This window comes from Ptychodera flava, chromosome 11 (assembly GCF_041260155.1).
Source record: "Ptychodera flava strain L36383 chromosome 11, AS_Pfla_20210202, whole genome shotgun sequence".
NCBI classification, from domain to species: Eukaryota; Metazoa; Hemichordata; class Enteropneusta; family Ptychoderidae; genus Ptychodera; species Ptychodera flava.
Genome location: NC_091938.1, coordinates 892,735 through 916,302, shown reverse-complemented (window position 1 = coordinate 916,302; position 23,568 = coordinate 892,735). Strand labels below are relative to the sequence as shown.

The following is a 23,568-nucleotide window of genomic DNA, read 5'->3' as shown; positions in this document are numbered from 1 at the left end:
GGATCTTGACATGGAAATCAGAACAAAATCACTGTCATGCTATGTTGCATCCTGTCATGAAACAAAATTCAACTGAATATATATGACACAGGGTCTTGTCCTTGTACGAACTTTGAAGGAAAACTGTTCAGACATCTCCAATACTGGCTAGGACACAGACACAGATACAGACACAGACACAGACACACATACAGACACATGGATGGCCATGACCAAAACTATTACTTTCAAACACTTTGTAAGCAGGCTAAACACAATATCATGCCCTCTGGAATTAAGACAAGACACCTGAGTTGTTTCTGAAATATGCTTACTGCTCTTTAATTTTTTTACTGATAATAATTATATTAACATATTTTTCATCTAAGTACAAAGGAAAAAAAATAACAAAAGTGTTGTCAGTACACATCCATAATGTGCTCATGGTGAATAAACAATCTTTAAATACAAACTCCAAAAATATAGCAATCATAGCATTCCCAAACTATTCCCAATTGATGTTGTGATGTCAACTAGTATTGTGTCTGTTACTGTACACTGTACACTGTATAAAGTGTGCTATTCTGCTATGACTGATCAAAGGCAGATCATTAGATCTCATACAATGAAAATCTGAACACAACTCGGAAAAGAAAGCCATGTATATTGTTCAGTGCTTTTTATGAACAATTATTGGTGGACATATTAAAAGTTTGTTACATACGTATGTTGTTGAAGCATAGAGGGTTAAAAGAAATCTTCAGTTGTGAATGATTAACACATTTCATCTGGAGAGAAAAATAACAATCAAGAAACATAAAAACAAGTGGAATTCTTGGCTTAAAATAAATTCACGGAAATATGAAACAACAAATATGCTCTGGAGCCATGACATTTAAGTCTGATCTTGACTAAGTACATACAGCAGTTCTGGGATTCAAATTTTGATTATTGAAGATAATATTTTCACTATTAAAAATAATTGATAAGTACAGACATGCCTTTCCTGTCAATTTAGAAAAGAACATTTTTGCAGAATTGTTTACTTTGTACACGATTTTGCCATTTTTGTGGTATAACTTATCTAAGCACATTAGCTAACCTCACACTTGATGGCTACGGTACAAACCCTGGTAATTTGTTTTACAATTGAAGGAAAATTGTGATATTTTGTGGTTGGGCACACAATGTGCATTTGAAATGTAGACCAGCATGCATATCGATTAAACTCTCTTTCAATTCTGTCAGAAATCTGTACATCAATAGAAACATGCACATACTTTGAGTTGAAATGTTCTGTACATATGATTATGAATGGAGTAAAGACAGACAATTCATCGGATCATCCATCATGTGTAGCACTCAAATTGTAAAAATAAATCCCTTACAGTGTCAAAAGTACAACTACAGCCAGGTCATGTGATGTCTTTGTTGAAACTTCTGATGGTTTCATCACAATATCATTGGCTGTTTAATGCTATTTGAAAATACAGACCAATCAACACTACAGATGCTACAGGTTTTACATAGTTTTTGAAGTATTTGGCTTGATGAAACCACTTTGGATGACTACAATATTTTCATCAGGATAAACAATTCTTGGTAAAAAATTGAACGCAACAGAGCAAAAACTGATTGCAATGTAAGAGATCAGTATGGGTTATGAGAGCTGCTCACCAGGGCATGTATCAACATTCCGTCATAATCTCTCAATATCTAAAGTATTCCCAGATTGCAACAGAAAAAGAGCAAAGTACAGTGTCCTGATAACTGAAACTTCTTCCTTTTCAAACATCGTGGCTTTGTACACAATGTGTTCAGGCATATATGAATGTAATATCAATTGGAGGAAAACATAATGTTTGTGTATCCTAATAATCTGATGGAAAAAGCACACCAATGGGCTGCTCTACAGTCAGTCTCTGTGTTACCGGCAAGAAAATGTTTCTTCTGATAATCCAAAAGTGGGAGTCAAACAAACAAACATGCATATGACAATGTACATAATCCAATGTCTGTACGAGTATCTGTTATTGGCATTGGAAATGAAAGTGTGAACCAATTCAAATCAATAAGAAACAAAGCATTTTCATTCACTGCTGGATACTTAGTAGAAATGTTTGTGTTTGGTAGCTAGTCAGATTCTTACGGTAACACTGAATGATGAGAACTTTAATCCTTTCACTATCATGGTTTGGCCCAAATCAGTTGTTATTGATGATGAGAATGGAACTGTTTACAGGGAATTAGGGGTGAACAGGATACAGATCACAGATCAATGGATGACACTAAAATTACCAAACTTGACTTAAAATCTGTCAAATTCTGACCCTTAGTTGTCATGGTAATATAGGTTTCTGTGATACTGCAGTGGACTAGACAAGTAAAAGCATAAAATCCAGGTTAAAATATCAAACTTAGACTGTAAGGGCAAAACAAACATCTTTCACAGTTGAAATATTATGGGAACATCCATGGTTCTCTTTTCAATCACATATTTTCATGATTCTTACTGATTAACCCTTTCTCATGTTCAACCTACCACCCAAGTGTTATAGAATTCACGTCATTATTTGGCTGGACTGTCAGCTAAACCCTTGCCTCATGTTCAACCCACCGTCTCAATGTTGCAGAATTGACGTCATCATTTGGCTACACAGCCACCTGTCACTATATTTTATCCCCTTATCTTGGCTGTGGTAAATTTCATCATGATATATAGAAACCTAATGAACAACATCTTTTAACACGCAAGGCATAATTTCCTCAGCTCAATGAAAATTTTCAGAAGAGCGTTATGTGTGTAAACAGTTTAAGTTTTTTCCGTATACATACGAGTACCAGTGTTGATGAACAGAACAAATTCAAATTGGCAATTTACATGACAATTGCATGTTTGTATACCATCCAATACCCAATTGAACTTGCCAAAAATTAGACTACAGCACTACTGTAATATGGGTAGGTACAACAATGCTATTGTTCATGTATTCACACTGTAACATTCAAATCTCAAACTACAGTTTCAAAATACGTTTATGATTTCAGAAAAGCCATGAAGTTGAAAGGAAAGAAGGAGGACAACTGGTCATTGATGAAACAACCAATTTACTGGGCAAACTATTTCAAAAATGCATGTCATGTTTTGTGACTTATCATTTCTGCTATGTGTTGCTGTTTCGCACGTTTTGAAAATTTGTAGGAAAAAAATTATATTGAAAGATGTGACAGAACAACTTATCATGTAGCATGGAATTTCAAGGACAAACACTGACCAAATATCAGACTATTCCTTTTTTCACATTTATAACCAAAGTTTATCACCCTATTAATCTTCAAGGTCAAAACCAATCTGTAATTCTAACAATGAAGTTTGTGGCTTATAGATGTACATTGTTGAATCATGCAAACATAAAGACTATATGTATTTTACTTTTGGCATTTTCAAAAAATCAATGTCTATAACTCGACTGTTTTGTTTGTCAGTCACAAAGCCAAACCATATATGTCTTCATTATTATTGGATATCTACACACAACCATACTTTTAAGTACAAATGTTTCATCTGGTTTAAAGTAAAACTGTACATTTTGTAAAAATAATGGGCCATTTTTCTTTACTACAACTACTTACAGATAAAATGGTGTGCACTGATTGCTCTGTCTTGCATTCTATGTTACCCATATATTCACTTTTATATCAACATGGTGACCTTGAGACACATTTCACCAGATGCAAACAGAAACTGCAGTGACATGCCTTGCCGATCTGTTTCTACAATTCACAAATGTGAATTACAGAAACCATGATGTCATCAGCAGTTGTGTACATCATATGACACATGCACAAAATCAGTGATGATGTCATGGCTATGTGTGTTCATGTTTGTCATCCACACAAATGATATACAAAAATATAATAATTTAAAAAAAATAAGTATCAATCTTTCACTTACAAAAATGCTTGTCTGCAATGCATTCTTCATGTTTTACCAGGGCAAGGTTACAATACAAACACAGGATGCAAGACTTAGCACTAGTGACTTATACACTGCTGGTATGCTGGACTGTACATTTCATGGACTTTGTATCCAGTGAACATTATCACATTTTTTTTCAAGAGGAAGTAACAAAAAATGTACAGATCTGATTTTGTTAAACCTAATTGATTTGTGACAACTCAGGGATGAGAAAGATGATGTTTAGAAGAGACTTTTTGAACAGACACTTGTACGACATTATATCAGAACTACCAGCAGTTTCTATGGCATTACATAATTACAGGGACTGTACAAAGATATTACAGGTATCTTACACCCAGTAGAACAAAATGGCACATTGTAAAGGAAAGGATTTCTCTTTATCTGGTTAACAATCACAATTTATGGAGCTTTTTGAGAGAATGCAACTGTCTCACAAAAGTAAACCTGCCCTGATACTGAACAACACAAAAAAAGCAGGATTCGTTTGTAGATGAAAATCTGAATCCTATTCTAGCTTCACTGAAAAGTAAAGATAGTACATTCCCAGGGATGCTGTAAAAAGACCAAATATGGATAATTCCTTAGCTGGTGGTGTGACCTTTGAAATATGATAAAACAACAACATTACAAAGAAGCTTGAATGGAGATCATGGATACAATCCAAAAGTAACCTAGGGAGTCACATTGGTTTACAAGTATCATGGACCTCTAAGACGCCCATTTTAGATCGTATCAGTGAAGCGTCCACACGTTTAGTGACGTCACCTCACCTCATTTAGGATAATAAAAGGGATAGAGACAACGATGTTCTTGTTCTGATTACAGAGTTTAAAATATGTAAGATAAAAAACGTTTGACTGTAAATAATTACTCCTTTTAATTCATCAAGAATATATATTTTAAAGAGCTGAAATTAAAAAAAGGAAACACAATCAATATTTGACAGTGGCATTCAAATTATCCAAAAGGAAAGTTTGATGAAAAACACTTACTTGTTCAAAAAAGAGTACATTTTGTGACATGGATCAGACCTATGTGAGCTCTCACCTATACAGTATCTTTGCATGTACCGGTATATAACAGCGTTATTTAATGTTCACAGCAAGATCTTATGAGACTTTCGATGTTTGATGAGCTAGCTTACCAGTGTACCGGAAATGTGAAATGTGAGTAAAGTTTTATAAAGCCAGCAAAGCATCTGATATTTAAATGAAACTGGTAACTTTTGTTCAATTCATTGTAGATGTGATTGTGTTATGAGATTGCCTAGTGCACACCATAGCCATGCTTGATCTTGGAAACTTCCAGAAGAGCTATCAAAAGCTTGCATTGGAAATGACTCCACTGTGTGCAAATAATAGCATTGTTAATTAATTAATCATAAAGACCAAGCAAACAGAACCAGATTTGACAAAAATTCTGATTATCTGTAACTGCTAAATTCATTTGAAGCAATGGGAATATGTCTCATGATGTTGCAATGCATGCTGGGTATTTGGTTGCTTGGACTACTTTGTAATTTGAATGGTAAATAGAATCAAGCCATAGTAACAATAACACATTTGCAATAGACTGTTGACGATCACTTTTGCTGTTTTAACCTTTACTTTGCTTACATATTGTGGGAAGTCGGTGCACTTAGCTGGCGCTCATGCCTTTGGCACTTGTTTGTCGCACCTTTGTAACTCAGCTTTTGCATAAAAAGCACTGAATTCATACTTATAAATGATGCTTGCCTTCAACTTTGGCTACAGTGGTTATTTAGACAAAGACGGCAGAAGGGACTGCCAACAGTCTAAATTACCATTAGGGACACTCACTTATTACAGAAATATAGTTTGTTGGGAAAATTAATTCTTGGTTCAACCTCGATTTTCGTCTAATTCTTGGGATAACACTTCGATCTAGCAGAACATAATTTGGCCACTGCAATTTCATCTATGATGTTTAGTTTTGTAACATATGTATGTAGCAACATTGTATCAATGTGGCAACATTGTAACAATGTGGCAACATTGTATCAATGTGGCAACATTGTATCTATGTGGTAACACTTTAAGAACAATGCTGAATGTAGGAGTCTAGTCTATGGTGTGAGAAAATCATGGGCAGTGTAACTTCTCTCTGCTACACTGACATGATCAACATAACTCTCAACAAAATGTTAACATATAACCCAAGAAAAATATGCATTGCTATTAATACATGAAAATATATGCCTTGATGGTGGTGACTATTTTGTCAATACTTCTACCATTTCATTCTAACCAATGAGTTGCTATTGATGATGGATATCTATAAGTAGAAAGTATTCCAAGGTGGAATTTTTACTAGAAAATACCATCAAAGCTTACTTAGCTGTAAAAAATTGATTTATACATATCTCCTTCTCAAACTATCTGACGTATTTTTAAGTACAAGACTAAAATAGGTGGCAGAAAATGTCCTTTTCATCTGCCATAGTCTATGCAAACGAAAAATAAAAAACTGCCGACAGACATTCAACAAAACAGATCCACAGTGTTTCCTTTCTTCAGATGCCTGTACTCTCTCACTCAATGGCCCATCTTCTCTGATTGGCTGTTAGCAAACTTTACAGTCATTTAACAGACGTCAGAGCCAATCAAAGTTGGGCTTCTTGAGCTGGTTCAGGTCATTCCATTGCTGCACAGGATGCAGGGTGAGTAAAACTGTTTTCACATCATCTCAGGACAAATCAAAAATCCACTCTGGTGTGGTATTGTCTGATAAGATAATCCATCACTGGGAAGCTCAGGCACAATTGCTCTAAGACGTCTGCATTCTCAGTACATAACCTTCAGTTTCTTGTTACCTTCTTGCATCTTCATAAGTGTCTTCTTGATACGAAGTGAAGTCAGCCGAGCTGATGAATTGTGAAACCAACACTCCTTCATCAGCTTAGCAAGCGCTGTCATTGTCTGCAAAATATAGCGTCAGCAAGCTAGCTTAGTTTTCTGCTTTCTAAGACCAAAATGACACTTATGCAAATGAGTTGAATTCAATAACTTTGATATATTCTATGAGATTTACTCTTAATTTACATCTGACACTGATTAACAGTCATCACACAGCATTCCATGTACACAGTGTTTCCTGCTAAGTCTTCGGAAAAGAAAACATAATTTTTTTATTTGAAATATTTTGGTTTCAACCATACCTGATTTGTTTTTAAGACAACAAAAAAGTAAAAAACTTGAGAGTTTACTTACAGAATCATTTGACCATCTGTTTGGTATAGCTGGTCGCATCTGTGCATCACAAACCACTTTTCTCATGTCTTCAAAACTTGGATCATTTGGTACCGTATCGTAAAACGGTGGCCTGTACTCTTCAGCTATCCCTGTGAAATAGTAAAACAATATTGTGAACTTCTCCTTTACAAAGTTATTTGTTGCGGATCTCTAATTGTTCGTGTTATTCCAAAAATTCAATTTTGTTTTGGCTAATCGCATTCAAGCCAATCTTTATTCAAAATGCACCTCCTGAGGAAATGGGCAGAATTGTAAACTGCTCAACTCAGCGTTCAAAGTTTTGATCCAAAACCATGACAGTGTATGCCTGTGACATTGTCTTTACTACATTACCAAAGGAATGAATGTTCACTTGATTAGCTGTGAATGGGATCATAATAATATATGACAGATGATGCAGTTAATTTTGATCCTTGGCATCAATAGAATTTTTGTTTTACTCTGCAAGGGTTGCTGCAGCAGAATGTTTGAAGCTTATCAACAAAGTCTGTAAAGGCATGAAGAAGTGAAAGTTTTGCATAAATTTCATCAGGAAAAAATGCTCCATAAAATGGTTATGTTCCACAGCCAGAGCTGTTCAAATCCTAGAATGCTTTTCTCTGTAACATAAGTAGCTACTGAGCTCTTATTTTGTCATTCTTGAGAGAGCAATTACTACCAATCTTAAAAGTATTTTCCAGCAATTGTTGATTAAACATCAGAAAGAAATATCATTGTCACTTACAGTCAATGCTGTTAGTATTACAGCAATGTTGGTCAATGCTAGAAGCTGATGACATTACACATTATCCTTGGCATTCTCCTTACTGGTAATATTTCATCATTTCATCATTTATTGAAACCTAGTTTTTCATTTCACCCTGTATTTGCTAATATTCTTGAGGCTGTTCAACCTAATTCCAGGTAAACAGGTCCAAAATCGCCATCAATAACAATTGCATATGGACAAACCATTGTGTTGAACAGGGTTTAATATCTAGTGACGAGGAATCATCCACACAAATATTTTAAGGAACATGGAAACGAAACAGCACATGCAGATCAAAGTCCCAACAAAACGCAAACATCCAAATTTCAAAATTCCAGAGTAAAGCCATAGGCCTATTTGTGACTCAAGATTTACACTGCTGTCATGGAATTTGTCTGTCTCCTATCATCTATCAACATTGCAAATTGCCTGAAATTTTGAAATTGATGTCATCAAAAAACCGAAGTGCTTGAAAAAACATCACTAGCGGAGTTACTTGTTCCCTGATACTGTTTTCACAAACTTTATTCATGGTTTGTAAAATGTTCACTGGATGATCCAAAGGAAAAAGATCTGATGCTTTAAAACACCCATAATGGTGACTGATGACCGATGTCATTATCTACTCTATTCTATCATCAACATGACAGAAGTCAATTCATTGGATCAAGTAATCATTACTCCAGTGTATTACAGGAGATGCAATGATTGGTAGCACACTTTGCTCAAGGGCACAACACCATGTCCAGTCTTGGGTCTCAAAGCAACCATCCTCCAATAATGCAGTACCTTCCCAAATCAACCTCCTCCATTGGAGCAGTGTTTTTGTTGACGCTTGTTGTTGCCTGGTAAGTTTATTAGGGTTCCCCTCTGTACATCAGTGCAATCCTACCAAGGGACATTAGAAATGGTACAGTGGTTCCTAAACCATATCCCTACATATATCTTCCAAAACCTAAAACTTTAAATAGAAGTAATGACAATAAAAGGAAACTTACCCCCAACAATACACCTTCTGGAAACTTCCCAGAGCACAAGTCCAAATGCATACACATCAATGCGTTTGAATGAATCAAAAGAGTCCAAGTTCATTGACTCATCCAGTAACTCTGGAGCCATGTAACGTTTAGTCCCCACCCTGTTATTTGATCCAATATCAATGGTGTTGGTTTCTTGTGAATGCATCACTGCAAGTCCAAGGTCAGCGATGCAACATGTCTGGTTCCTCTTTACAAGGATATTTTTAGATTTGATGTCTCTGTGTGCAATGGCTTTCTTTCCCTGGGTGCCAAAGATTTCCGTGTGCAAATGCACCAGTCCACTCACTGCTGTTGTAAGTAACTGCAGCATCAAAGCAGTGTCCAATGTGTTGCGATTTAAGTAGTCGTAGAGGGAGCCGTGTTCGTGGTAGTGCGTGATCAACCAAAGCTGCGTGCATGAATTCCGTGAGCACATATCTGAAGCGATGAATCCTAATATGTTGTCATGACGAAGAAGCACTGTGTTGTAAATTTCCGTCTCTCTGTTCCATGACTTTTCATCCCTTGAACTGAATATTTTGACAGCGATACTTTCACCTTGGTAAACACCACGCCACACCTCACCGTATCTACCCTTTCCTGCAACACAAAGACAAATATTGTAAAATGGATGTATACAAAAAGAATGGAGAAAGCACTAAGAAATGTGGACCTGGTAGGACATAGCTGTTCAATATTATTACCCTACAGAGTCTAGATTAGGATTCAAGGTCAGGGTAAGGATTCCGTGAGAAAACTCTGTTTGTTGCTTCCATCACTAGGTCTACATTTTTCAATGCATCAGCCAAAAAGCAGCTGAATTTAATTATAGCATTTGATACATTGGATGTGCCATGTAGTATTTACTGTCAATTTCTATGCGATGAATCTAATTCTCACATTTACAAATAACTGACATGAGAACTAATAACTCCAACATCATCACTAACAGACTTGTTGTTGTATCAAAGCTGTGCAGTCACAGGAATCTTTTGAACTCAAATAAGGCTCAGTCTACATATGACTACTCCAATCATTTTCCATGACTCAAAAATTACACGTCTCTTTGGAGAATATTTTAAGAGCTGGTCTCCCATTGGCTCAATTCTTTGAAATGAGTGGATTTAATCACTGCTCAGTGATCACGTTCACAGACAGCGTATCAAACTCTACAAATATTTGACCTTTCTTCTCAATGAGAATCAATTGAATTAAAAGCACCATTGATTATTGCAGTCTCACGTACCAAATACACAATGGATTTTGTTAAAGCTGTTGGAAGTAATAAAATATAACAGCTCTGTACATAATGCAATTTGATACCTACCCACTTGTTCAATCAATGTAATCTGTCTAGCAACTGTCCTTTGCACAAGGAAAGGTAAGCCAGACCCACTTCCCGATGTACAGGACACATCTATCAAACCCTGGAAATTAGACAAAATAACACATAAAATTAACACTCCTAACAACTGATTAATTTATATCACCAACATCTGAAAGAGATGTTCTCTACTGTTGAGGTAAAGTGCATCTTAAGGACAGATATTCAGACTCTAAAACTTTTGCAGAATTGTTTTTCGGTCTACCACTTGTGGGGTTTCATTTTGATACCTATGAAGTAAATGAAGATTTCACTGCCTTATTTTTGCAAAAAATTAATTTTTGCCCAAAGAGTTAACACAGGGATGGTGGCCAGTTTTTAATTTCAAGTGTTGATATAGTTATTTGTTTCTCTGGCACCACATTTGCATAGTGACCCCTGATTTTTATTCTTGACTTTGAAAGGAAGTGGTGTTAAGTTATTTGAGCAACATTTCAAGTCTTTCAATTCTGAGGCATGTACTGCCTTGGATGAACACAATCTCTCAAATTTACAAGAATTCTCAGTGTTATTGTTAAAGGTGATACTCTTGTAAAATTATCCACTTGGATACCAAATCATTTATCAATGTTCACATGTTCAAGGCCGGCTTATGATAGTTATTTACCTGTAATGTGTTATCACCAGCTGGTACTGCCGTCAGTCCATTGATTTGCTGTCTCTCTGGATCTCTGCTGTTTAGATCTCTCATTCTTTTCTCATGTAACCTTCTGAATATAAACACAGCAATGGCCACAAACACGACAAGAGCTGCTATAGGTGCCACTACAGATATGGCCAGTGATGCCGGGCTGTAGGCTGAACTCATCTCTCCTTGTTTGTCTATGGTGAAAAAAATACAAATTACAATTTCTTAGAGGGCCAGTAATGATAACTTTCGATGATTTTTATTAATTTTTATTTTGTCCATCAATTACAACTTTTCATTCTACTAACCAAAGAATTTGAAACACCCACTATTTAGTTTGTCAACTATATGAGTAAAATGCATTGTTATTATTTACATTTTGTTTCTAGTCCAGACCAGAAGTTACTTTTCAACAATAACAATGCAGTTTACACACATATGGGTTGAGTTGACAAGCTGAACACTGTGTATATCAACATGCCTTGGGGAATAGACAGGAATTATGGTTGACATTGAAAACAAAAATGGTGAAAAAATCATCAAAAGTTAGCATTACTGGCACTTTAAAATAAGAGACATATGTAAAGTAAAAGTGTTGATATTTGGTGATATGCTAACTGGAACTGATGTTGCAGAACATACCATGCCACTACAATGCATCTGACCCAATGTTCTAGTTCTCTCGCCCTCTTCTACACTTGTCATGAGCTACTTTTGTTTTTATGCAGGGTAAGTCCCTGCCAATAATTGCCGGAAGTGTTAATTTTTCATGACAGACATGCCATTTATTAAAATAAATAAATCAAACATTCATGTTTTCAACATCAATTAATTATCAATGTAGACATCATGCACGCTAAAAAGAAAGAAAATCCATGCCACTGCTGCATAGGGTTACATAGACTGTGGGGCGGGGGAGAGATGGGGGTTTACAGCGGCTTAGTTCATTTTATGCCTACCACTGCATAAGGCTACACATACATGGCAGTTTATGGTGGTTTAGTTCATGGTATGCCCACCACTGTATATGGCTTAATACACTCGTGAGGGGGTGGGGGGTACAATGGTTTAGTTCATGGTATGCCTACCACTGCATAGGGCTACACACACATATCATGGCGGTTCATGGTGGGTTAGTTCATGGTATGCCTACCACTGCATAGGGCTACACACACATGGCGGTTTATGGTGGTTTAGTTCATGGTATGCCTACCACTACATAGGGCTACACACACATGGTGGTTTATGGTGGGTTAGTTCATGGTATGCCTACCACTGCATAGGGCTACACACACATGGCGGTTTATGGTGGCTTAATTCATGATATGCCTACCACTGCATAGGGCTACACACACATGGCGGTTTATGGTGGGTTAATTCATGGTATGCCCACCATACGGCTACAAACACTGGGGGAGGGGGGTTACAGTGGGCGTAGTTCTTGGAATGCCTACCACTGCATAGGGTTACATACACTGGGGGTTATAGTGGGTTTAGTTCATGGCATGCATATGACTGCACAGGGCTACACACACTGGGGGTCTACACTGGTTTTAGAAATCTTCAACATACTCAGTAGAAACTTACCACTGGAAGGTAGTACAGTGGGTGAGGGTAGAGTGGGTTGTAGATTACGGTTACAGAAATCACCATCACAGCACTCCACTACTATGGTAGATGACACACCACTGTGGCACATGATATCTGCCTTCTCGTCCTCTGGGAGACAGCCCTGAAAGAAATCACACAAAATGTGAGATGTCAGCACAGCTTGCTCACGCATTAAAATTTGTGAAAATAAAAAAGAAGTTACGGCTACAGTTAGTGACCCCTTTGAAAATCAAATGGTACGGTGTTGCTGAGTGATTAATTAGTATTACAAGCAGAATACGTGAGAAATATCATTATTTAAAATATCTTCACATGAGATATGTATTTAGTTTGTCATATTTTAGTTTGTATGATGGTAAAGTGAAGAATTATGTCTTCTACCCTTCAGTGCCAAGGGGCTGTGAGATATTCCTTTGCAATCAATATTTCAACAATTACGTGTACATTATTGTAGTTATTTTAGCACGGTGGGATGTTATGAAGTTAATTGTTGTTGACTGTATAATATGACCAAGACAACTTTTTTCAGATCTGTATAATTTCATTTTCAATTCAAAAACTGTAGCTGAAAACTGCAGCCAATGAAGAGTGATGTCAATTTGGTCAAAAATCATGAAAAAAAATGACAGAAAAATTCATGAAAATTGGTAAAATGTTGCACAAGAATTCTGATGGAAAATTACGGCACTTAAAGGGTTTTAATATGGCAAGTCTAATGCTTTTTAAGGGACTGGCACAATCACAGATTACAGACGTTGAACAAAAAAGAGCAAAATAGCGGAAGGAGAATTCATGATTTGAGAGAACTCTTGAACATAAAATTGGTTAAACACTCACTTTGAGTGAATAAGACCTGACATCCAAAAATTTAAAATGAAATACTTTGATCGCTGAAACCTTGATGGTGATCAGACTTTGATTTATTTCTTATATATATTGAACATAAAATTGGTTAAACACTCACTTTGAGTGAATAAGACCTGACATCCAAAAATTTGAAATGAAATACTTTGATCGCTGAAACCTTGATGGTGATCAGACTTTGATTTATTTCTTATACAGAACCTTAAGAAGACAGACAATGTAGTGAATGTTGACTACGGTCAGTTTTGGAAATGGTTTGCACTACCTTGTTTCAAAGATGGGGTCATACTGTTGAAGGCCAATATTACCATACTGCTGTGTAATGTTGCTGGCCAGTATCAGTTATGCTTTTTATGATTTCCAATTTTCTGCAGAGATTTCGGCATAAAAGGACAAACCAAGGCTCTCTCACAGCCCCTTCATTGCTCATCTCTGTCTTCTATTGCATCGCCCTCAACTGTCTGATTGAGAAAGATCTATGGACATTATTTATAAAACCTTGCTGACTCAAGCAACTGGCCGAGTTCGGGTTTTACCAAGCTTACATCGTAGGAAGTAGGACATGGCCACCTTGCATAGCCAACAAATGAGTACATGTTGGTCAAAACCATGCATAGGATAAATTCCTTTTCACAAATGCCTGCACTGATTTTTAAGTTCATTAAAAGTTCTTTTCCTAGACTGGTCCAGCCATGTTGTATAATGTGATGTTTGTGCTTAATTTGTTTTGTGTGAAACACCAAATACTCAGGGCATGAAATAGGCATGAATTCTGTTGATATTAAAAATTCATGGGTTCAATGACGTCAGGATCAGGACCACATCTCAAAAAAACCATCATGACAGTGTTTCATCATTTGCACAAATTCTTCAGTTAAATTTTGCACCTTTCTTATGCTGCATAATTTATCAAATCCATTCAACATAGGTCATCGAGCCAACACCATGGACATCATGACCTCAGTCACACTGCCAATGTGTTCTGCTCATTTGCATAAATTGTCCCTGAAAAATCAGATCAGAGACGTCTGTACAGCTTAGACTAGGCTGTGGTTTTGTGATTGCATCCCTAGAATGTTGTACACATGCTCAGTTGCACATCTGAAAACCACAGCCTGGAGCTAGGCTATCTTTCCATGAGTTGTAGATTTGCCAACGTATCAACCGTACACAATGTCTGGAGTATTTCTCTGATATGTTGCTTACCCATCTTCTTTCAATTTCTCCATCTGTCTCTGATATTGAAGAATAACATTTGGTTGATGTTTCACATGATGGGTGTTCTTCATCAGAACATCCAGAATCATGGCACGCACACTTGAAAGGCTCACCTGGAATGCAAAACACATGAAAGGACATATAAGATATTATCTTTCTTACTCATGCAAACACACATAAACACACTTAAAGACAAATACTCAAATATACCTAAACATGTGAATGAATTAATGAAGCACCTTGAAAACTTATTCAGTCCAAGCCTAATTTTATCATACCATATATGGTTACAATCTATGTTAGCAAAAGTAATCGCAATCGGCAGAGTTGAGATCACATGCTACTGCCGGCCATTTTGCAAAAAACTAACTAACTGACAGCACTCGTTCATCAGCTATAATACAGCAATAAGAGAAAAATATGCTCACAGCAAAAAAAGTAATATTTTTCTCTGAAGAGATGAGAATGAATTGCTTTGAATTTTATTACGCTGACATGTTATATTACTGTAGCAAGAAACAGGTCATTTTGAGATGGATTTTTTCTCTTCTTTAAATTGGTTTATGGTACACGTTGCCGGGAATTGTGCTAAACCAGATTAGATTTCCTGGCTGATGATACTAATTGCACTAAAGTGTGAAGTAGCAATTGGAATAGAAATATATGTGCATATCATGAGAATGTTTATTGCGTATGTCAGGGAAACAATCTTGATGACATTTAAGTAGAAAGCACCTCAGGGAGAGATACCCAGACACTCAAAAGTTTTACAACAATTTTCTAGTCTGCCACTCAAGTTGAATTATTTTGAAGTTCATGAAGTACCGGTAAATGAAGGTAGTGCCATCTGGTTTTTTGAGGACTGAACATTCAAATTTTCATTAACACAGGGTATAGTGGCCATTCAAAATTTTAAATATCGGTGAATTTGTTTCTCTAATGCCATCTGGCATGGTGACCCCTGATTTTTGTTCTTGATTGTGTAAGTGAATGATTGAATTTTCCTTCAGGAAAGTTTCAGAAAAAGTTTAAAACTTTCTGTCTCAAGGTACCTACTACTTATATGTTAACTGACTTCTACAAATTCATGATGCATAATCTTTAAATATTCATGACACACAATTGCCACAACTGAAGATAACTAGACTCATTCTCCATATCAAGAAAAAGCATTATCCTAGGGGCCCTCCACTAATTGATGAAAATGCAACTCCCTAGGTTTATGTTCATTTGTAAAGCTCTTCAGTATGGCCCTATTATTCTCCAGTCTTGCACCTTTCAAAAATATCTTTCTTTCTTCCTTTTTTTGTGTGGGATTGAAGATGTTGATGGATATGTGGTGGATTTTTTCCGTCTTGCTTCTCAGCTACCAGGTATGAGTACCCAGGTACAAGAAAAGTCATCAATTTCTATGTGGTCTCATCGTTTTCAATCTAATGTACTTGTCAAAGGAGCAGGTGTGTGATTTGCACACCCTAATATACCGATATGTCCCTGGGGTGTCATTACTCCTGTTGTAATACCCCACTGAAGTCTGTATTTGCAATAATTGCCTTGCAAAGGTACACTTGGGGGGTCACAAGATTGAGCAGTTTCGAGACCCCCATTTCCAGTGACTACGTGCTATCCCATAATGCACTGATAGTACCTTCTTTATTGTCCAATGTTCTGTATGCCATTACACAGTAAAGACTGTACAGGGCTATTCAATTAGTTTCCGTCATACAGATAGTACCTGGAGATATCTACAACAGCTGTCATAAGTTTCAACACTGTCACACACTCATGTTTTGATGCTTGTAAAAGATTGCATCATTCTCCAAGGAAATCTATGTACACACAATGCCAATTGAAAATTAAGCAGAGTGATAGATCTTGATAAAAACAGATGACGTATGTGAGAGAAAGATGGCATTGCACAGATAAACTTTGATGACTAGTTGCTTTTCCCTTCCTATTCAACTGTACAGTAATTCTCTACTGAACCAGGATTTTCAACCTAGCTGCCTCCAGCCTTCTTGTAAGATTGTCTGTGATTGGTTTATTTCTCTGTGTTCATTGCACAGCCAGTCTGTGAATTTCTTTTACGGATGTTCAAATCCCATTAAAATTTGTGTTTTGTTTTTACATGTGATGTTACAAGTGTAACCAACGTTTCCATCACATTCATTCAGTTTATTAAATTAATAGGTGTTTCATAGTTTGTCAGTTTCCCAATTCAAAGTCTTCCCCTTATACCAACACAATTATATTGGTAAGCAGTAACTACATGTGTTTTACAGTGCTCTCAATACTAGTATGTACTTTTGACCGTCCTTTGAAAAAAACACAATTTTGTATTTTAAAGTTAACTACATATCAATGGTAAGAATGCTTTCCTATCTGTTCTATGACTTCTGAATTCATCTTAACTGAACTCATAATCACCATGGATAAATATTTCCTTGTCATCAAGGTTAATTACACAGCGTTTGTAATCAGAAGTAAAGAGGTAGTACTATAACTACATATACAGTAGAATACTATAGCATTCAATAACATGAAAAGCCTGTTTATTCTGGTTTATTGCTGCATGTTGCAATAATAATGCTAATATCAAGTTTCTTAAAAGTGAAAGGACATTCGGTATTAAATAAGAAATATTCCTTTCAATCCATTATAATGTAACAGAATTATGACAGCTTACTTGTCTCTTAGCAACCAATTTACAGTGAAACAGTGTGAGAGAAATTGTTCTATTCTGAAATAAAAAGGACGTGATGCGTTCTACAGACTCAGTACTTGCAAGAGATCACGTGATGGCGGTACAAACAAGCCAACATGTGTATGCATATGGAAATATAGGTACGTCCATGTGCGTTTGTGCATAAATGTTTGTCTGTACCATGGTCCATTCAAATTCCAGATCTGATCTATTGATATCAATATTTTGTCAGATGCACCTAGCTTTATTGTTAATTTTGTAAAATGATAAAAAACATATTATTCCATCTGTTGTGGTGATGCAGGCCATAAGATAAATCCTTCCATCCACATTTTCCTCTTTTGAGTTCCAGCTTTGTCTACCAACAGCTGTACTTAATTTGAATATTGTTGGGGTATTGAAATGCTCTTGGAATTTGGCTGCCGATTATTACTATTGTACCAGAATTGGGTTGACTGGTGATGACATCACAAAAAAGATATTTCTCTGAAATATTGCTCAGAGCGTTTGGACATTGCACACACTAATACAAAGGAGTGGTAAAATTGTCACATAGTAACCGCTTACATTACAACTGACGCTATAAAACCTCATATTGAGGAATCCTACCACAAGCTGCAGCAAAAAACACACTTACAAAAAAGAGTGAATTTGTCTGAATTTCTGTCAGGAGAAGCCAATATTGCACATACCATACTGTGTTCAGTAAAAAGCCTATAATCTCAATCAGCACCATTAAAATACTATAAATTTCCAATAAATGGGTTGAAAGTCATCAAAAATATTTTGCGCTGAATGAGTTTCATGCCCCCACCATCCCTCACCACCCCGTTCATGCAATAAGCGCACATCTTCTAATTTGTGTATTTCGATGGGTGAGCAAGAAACACACATTATTTTAATGATAACACTCATCTAAGATTAATGCAAAACATGTTATGATAAATAGTCAGAAATGATATTACTGAGGCATTTTATTTCCTTTGAATTTTACGCCATGTAAAAGTCCAAATACATTTTCAGAAGGAGAGAGATTCCAACAAACAGCAAGTCATGACCTTCTTGCATTGACTAAGCAACTATGGGCGACAATACATATCTTTGGTCCTACTTACCGGTACATACTGATTGGCTACTGAGCGCAATGCTACAATTCCTTGTACATGTATCTATTAAAAAGATATGCTAATGAGCTTATTATATGACTGATCCCACAAACTGTAAATCTTAATGTATTGCTATGGACCAATAAAATTTATGTGACAGCTCATGTGAAGCACCAATGGTGTACTACTTTATTTGGGTTCATGGCTGATTATGTGACGGTATTTCAAGACAAAACAATAAAAACTGGCAACTTTTCCTCATTAAAATCTACAACTTGAGTATCACAGCAGGGTTAACTCATTTAAGTTTTAACAGCTTGTCATTATCAATTTTCAGTTTGTACACATCTAGGGTAACCCCTGTTCACTTCACAGTATTACACCAAACAAGCCTTTGATACTGGTAATAGGTTCATTTTTCTCACCGCAGCAACACAACTTAACAAACTCTCCACATAGTTGAATCGGATCTAAATGCTAGTCTCCATGACAACAGGGGCCACAGAAATTCAGTGTAATACAATACCATAACAGCCACATCCAATACTATAAGTAGTGATAATGCATCAAGCACGGCAATAGACAGAAACATTACCTTGGGACAGAGACAGTAATAGTTGTATAATTACTATAACTCTAAATGTGGCAAAAAAAAGGACTTGAAACACACCCACTCTTACAGGCAACCTATACAGATTCCAAAAAATTTGAAAGCTTTCTAAGTTGTTGCATCAACACAGGATTACGTCCCTAGAGGGCCTTGGTCACTGAACTGAAACGGTGTTAACAATCAGGCCTACAACTTTAGCCAACTTACCCCCCTAGTCCAGCATGTGTTAAGTTAATGATGTGTGTCTGCTCGGGGATCAAACAAAATAACCAGAGCTCACAGCTTGGGGTTCCCAACGCTTGACCTCACCGTCACTTTATACTATTGATAAATCTATGCCTCAATGATCACACTGTTTATTTAAATTTCACGAATTCAAAACAGGACTGGACCAAACCTGGAGACGTTGTATTCATGCAGGGATGGTCTCAAGCTGTGTTTTTTAGAGGTACTGTTGGGTGAATTGTCACAATGGAGTAACAGCATTAGTGTCCTGATGACACCTATGATGCATTGACCCCAGTGAGGACTTGTTGATCGCATGAAAATGACATCAACAGTTGTATTTCGCCAACAGCTGAGGAATGCGTGATGGTACAGGCATAAGAAGAAAACTGAAAGCGAATGTCTCAATACAGAAAGTTCAGAGCGCATGAACCAGTGGGAAAGTATGTGTATACTGTGTGACCTTAGATGCAAGAACAGTCTGTTATGTCACAACTGTGAGATGCTAGACCAGTTCTCTATCACTAGTGAGAAAACAGACAAATCTGTTCACAACATCCAAACACAGCGCTGACAAATAAGTTGTGTCAGTTTGGTGATCTTGAAATGTATACAGTTTGTACTGAATGATGTAAATACATGCATATACTAAATGCAACAGCTTCTGAAGTCCAAGTTATCTACAAGTACAGCACGATTTCAATGACATCACAGTCTCACGAGTTGAATTCTGGGATTGTTTTACTGAATATCAGTACAAATTTCATGAACAGTTTTTCATGGTGTATGAAGTCCTAGGTAACTTTATCTTGCCATCACTTTTCAATGGGGATACAGGTTCCACAACAAATTTGGAAAAATTGTTGGATACAAAAGCTAGACAAATCTACCAAAAATTGTTGGATACAAGGTACTAGTCCACTAGTAGCTTGGCTCTTTCTGTATTTGTATAATTCCTGAAATCTACAAAGTTAGTGGCTTGCCAAGCAGGTTCCGTGCTCACACCACCTCTACAAGTTCACTCCACTAACATAACAAAAACAGATTTTTCTGATAATTATTGCTTCACTTCAGACATTAACTAATATAAATTAACTAATATAAACAGACTTGGGGTTAGTCCACATATTATTCTACGTATATAAAACAAGACTCATTGCATTGACGAAGGAGGTTGAGCTCTTTTTGAGTTATTAAACACACAAATTACATGCCATGTTTACTGCAAAGAAACCATGAACATGTACTGGTAATTCCATGATACTCAAATGTCATTCAGAGATTTCTTTTGAAAATGTTTGCTGTTAACTTCCGACACCCTATATTGGTAATTTGTCTTTTGTTGGGGATGTTCAAATCATACTCGTCAGGTTTTCACACTGCCTAACTTTTACTTTGAGGAGAGGAACAGGTTGGAGGTACAGTAAAGCGTATTATGAGTTTCATTTGCCATGTATCTGTCTTCTAATTATCCACTGTCCCTTGTTTGGTGATGTGCCAGTCAAAGGTGGCAATGTGACGTACATCTTGTGTGTTGTATCTGCTCTGTAACCTATCAAAAAGGTTACCTGATAATAATATTAATACCGGATTATTTGCCATTCTGATTGGAATAAATTTGTAAAATTCTGACTGTCACAAGTAATAAACAGGTCTTTACTCTGTCTACCGATTGCAGTTTGCAGTCGACCAGAACAGGCATTGTATTGTCAGTGAAGGTCACAGGGATTTTGGACGACCTGAGTTGTGGTTAGCCATCGTCAAAATGTTCATAGCTGGGAGCTGCCGTCCCTTTTTTGTCACCTTTATGAATTGAGGTGTCAGAAAGGTGTGGAAGGTCATCACAGTAATGAATAGGACAAGTGTTGATGTCTGGGAAATGGCCAAGAAAACTGTCTAATGCTATTGTCAATGTATATAAGTGTGTCTCAATCTGGAATGAATAACTTTTAATTTGGTTTAAATCGATATTTGGCAACAGCGGATCCAGTATCATAGATGACGTATGCAATGTCTGAGGGTTGTTTTGTCCACTGTCAATGACAGACACAACTTGGAGGTTTCTCTTTGTTTGACAGTTACACTCTGTTGCCTGTGTTGTGTTAAACGCTGAGTGATGGCTAGATTGCAGACAAAAAGCTGGATAAATACAGCAGTTCCGGCTTCCCCCTTGAAAAAAATTTCAATGCATTGGTAGTTCTATAGGCTTCAGTAAAAGCATTTGATTGCTTCAACTGAATCAATTTGACCAAATGTTAAAAAGAACCCCGATAGTGGATAATGTTGAAAGCATTTCATAAGGAACGAAAAACAAGGACAAAAACATGGCTGCCACTATCACTTGGCTTTCAGAAACAACTGAAATAAGTGTTTGGTTCAAATATGGAATTCTAGACACATTGATATCATTGAAAGATGTATACACAAATTCATTTTCATTCCCCATTCATATGTACGTATGCAAATGTATACAAAGGACAGTGTCTTTGCTAAGATTTGGGAATACTACACATGTGGTTTGGAAACCCTGTGCTATTTCTATCATCCCAAATTGGATTGAATTGATAACTCGGAACATTGGTAAAATTTACATGGCAACTGCATTTTATCAACAAACACACTACCATCAGCTGTTGCCGAAATGTTTTCTTTGTTGTCAAGACTACTGAGCATGGTTGCCTAAAAGCAAAATGAGACTGGTATCCCTCGGATGCATTCAACTTGGTGAGCTTGCAAACTTACTTGTAATATTTTCAAACTTTTTGAGTCAAGTTTTGAATTTCTGGACAGAAATATGGGAGACTTGCTGAGTCCAAGAAAACTTTAGCAAGTCAGCAGTCTGTCAGTTTGGCACTGGGGTCACACTGATGCAGCTTTAAGCAGGAAACAGATCTTGTATTGATAAATGCTGGCTGCCCATATGGCACATTTGTGTCATGGCTAGCTGCTTTATTAAACTGACTGCAGGGCACATCTGTGTAATGCCTGGCTGCTGGTTTATCATTTAATATCATGCCTTCACCAACAGACTTGGTACATCCCACTGTTTTCAATAAGATGGAAGGAACTTTAAACAACGAAGTGGGGGTGAAAAGATGAAAAAAATCTAGAAACCATCTCTTCCACAATATTTTGAGACTGGAAACAACACAAGAAACTTTTCATTATGATACTAGTAAGTATTGTTATAATGGTATACATCATTGATGCCAGATTCTGCCAGACATTTGCATTTCAAATAGTGGTGTTGAGGATTAATTTCTGTTTGACTGTCAAAAGCTACAGTAAATGACAGAAATATCCCAATTTTATGAAAATTTGAACAAATATGAAAGATTGTATAGCCATGGAACTCTCACAGCTCAACTGTGACTTTCAGCCAAATTTCAAAGATAAAGGACATGCTGTCCCAGGGAACAAGCCTTCTGGGACTCCCATAACTCCCTTGTAAGCTTGCCTGTGATTGGTCCATTATATAATTTATAATCCTTGTTCTACCAGTCTGGGATGCGTAAAAATCCTTCATTCATTGGTATTATGTCTTCCGTGTGAACTGTAGTTCAGTCCAGATTTGACTACAAATGACTTATTTGGCCCTAAATAAACAAAACTTCATCATACTATCATGAATTATGAATGACGTCAAAATGAACAAGCAAACCAAATTTGAAATTTGACATTTATAAACAGATGTAATTTCAGAAAAGATTTTTTCACCAAAATGATGAATCAGCCCACAAATCCAAAGATGAAATCTGCAATGAAAGCACATCTGAATTGGCGTTCAAGTATAAACTTGCAAACCACATTTCCTGGCAATTTGGGTTTCTGAGAAACATTTTGACCTTACACTTGATTTTATATCAACTTCCATGTGGGCACTGATGTGACATTTTGGTTGCCAACTTCCAAAATTGTAACAATGGAAGAAGCACATGAAAGCTTGGGAACAGCAATTCTCAGTAAAAGTGCTCTTTGTTTCACTGTTTCAGATCTTTGAAAAACTTATTGCTGATTGGCTGATGGGTCTGTAATGTCCTCCACCACTTCAAAGCATCTATGTATACAGCTGTGTGATATCTTGCTTTTGACAAGACTGTGAAGTTACCCTCTGCAAACACTGACATTAAGTTTTCAGTGGGCTGCATTGAGAAATCTAACAAGGTTGAATAATTAGAATGACATACAATGGTGCCACTTTAATTTGGCTGAAGCCCT

At 36.6% G+C, this 23,568-nt stretch overlaps 1 protein-coding gene across 1 annotated transcript in view; it reads right to left on the bottom strand.

The window, feature by feature from the left end:
* Positions 1–4,813: 4,813 nt before the first annotated feature.
* The window catches only part of LOC139143216 (activin receptor type-1-like), a 48,900-nt gene continuing 30,145 nt past the window's right edge, over positions 4,814–23,568 (bottom strand). The window contains exons 2-8 of the mRNA XM_070713367.1: positions 14,694–14,818; positions 12,600–12,744; positions 10,992–11,206; positions 10,328–10,427; positions 8,980–9,600; positions 7,192–7,322; positions 4,814–6,900 (exon numbers count right to left, since the gene is read on the bottom strand). Coding sequence (XP_070569468.1) covers positions 6,766–6,900; positions 7,192–7,322; positions 8,980–9,600; positions 10,328–10,427; positions 10,992–11,206; positions 12,600–12,744; positions 14,694–14,818 — 1,472 coding nt within the window. The 3' untranslated portion in view covers positions 4,814–6,765. The remainder of the gene's footprint in view (positions 6,901–7,191; positions 7,323–8,979; positions 9,601–10,327; positions 10,428–10,991; positions 11,207–12,599; positions 12,745–14,693; positions 14,819–23,568) is intronic.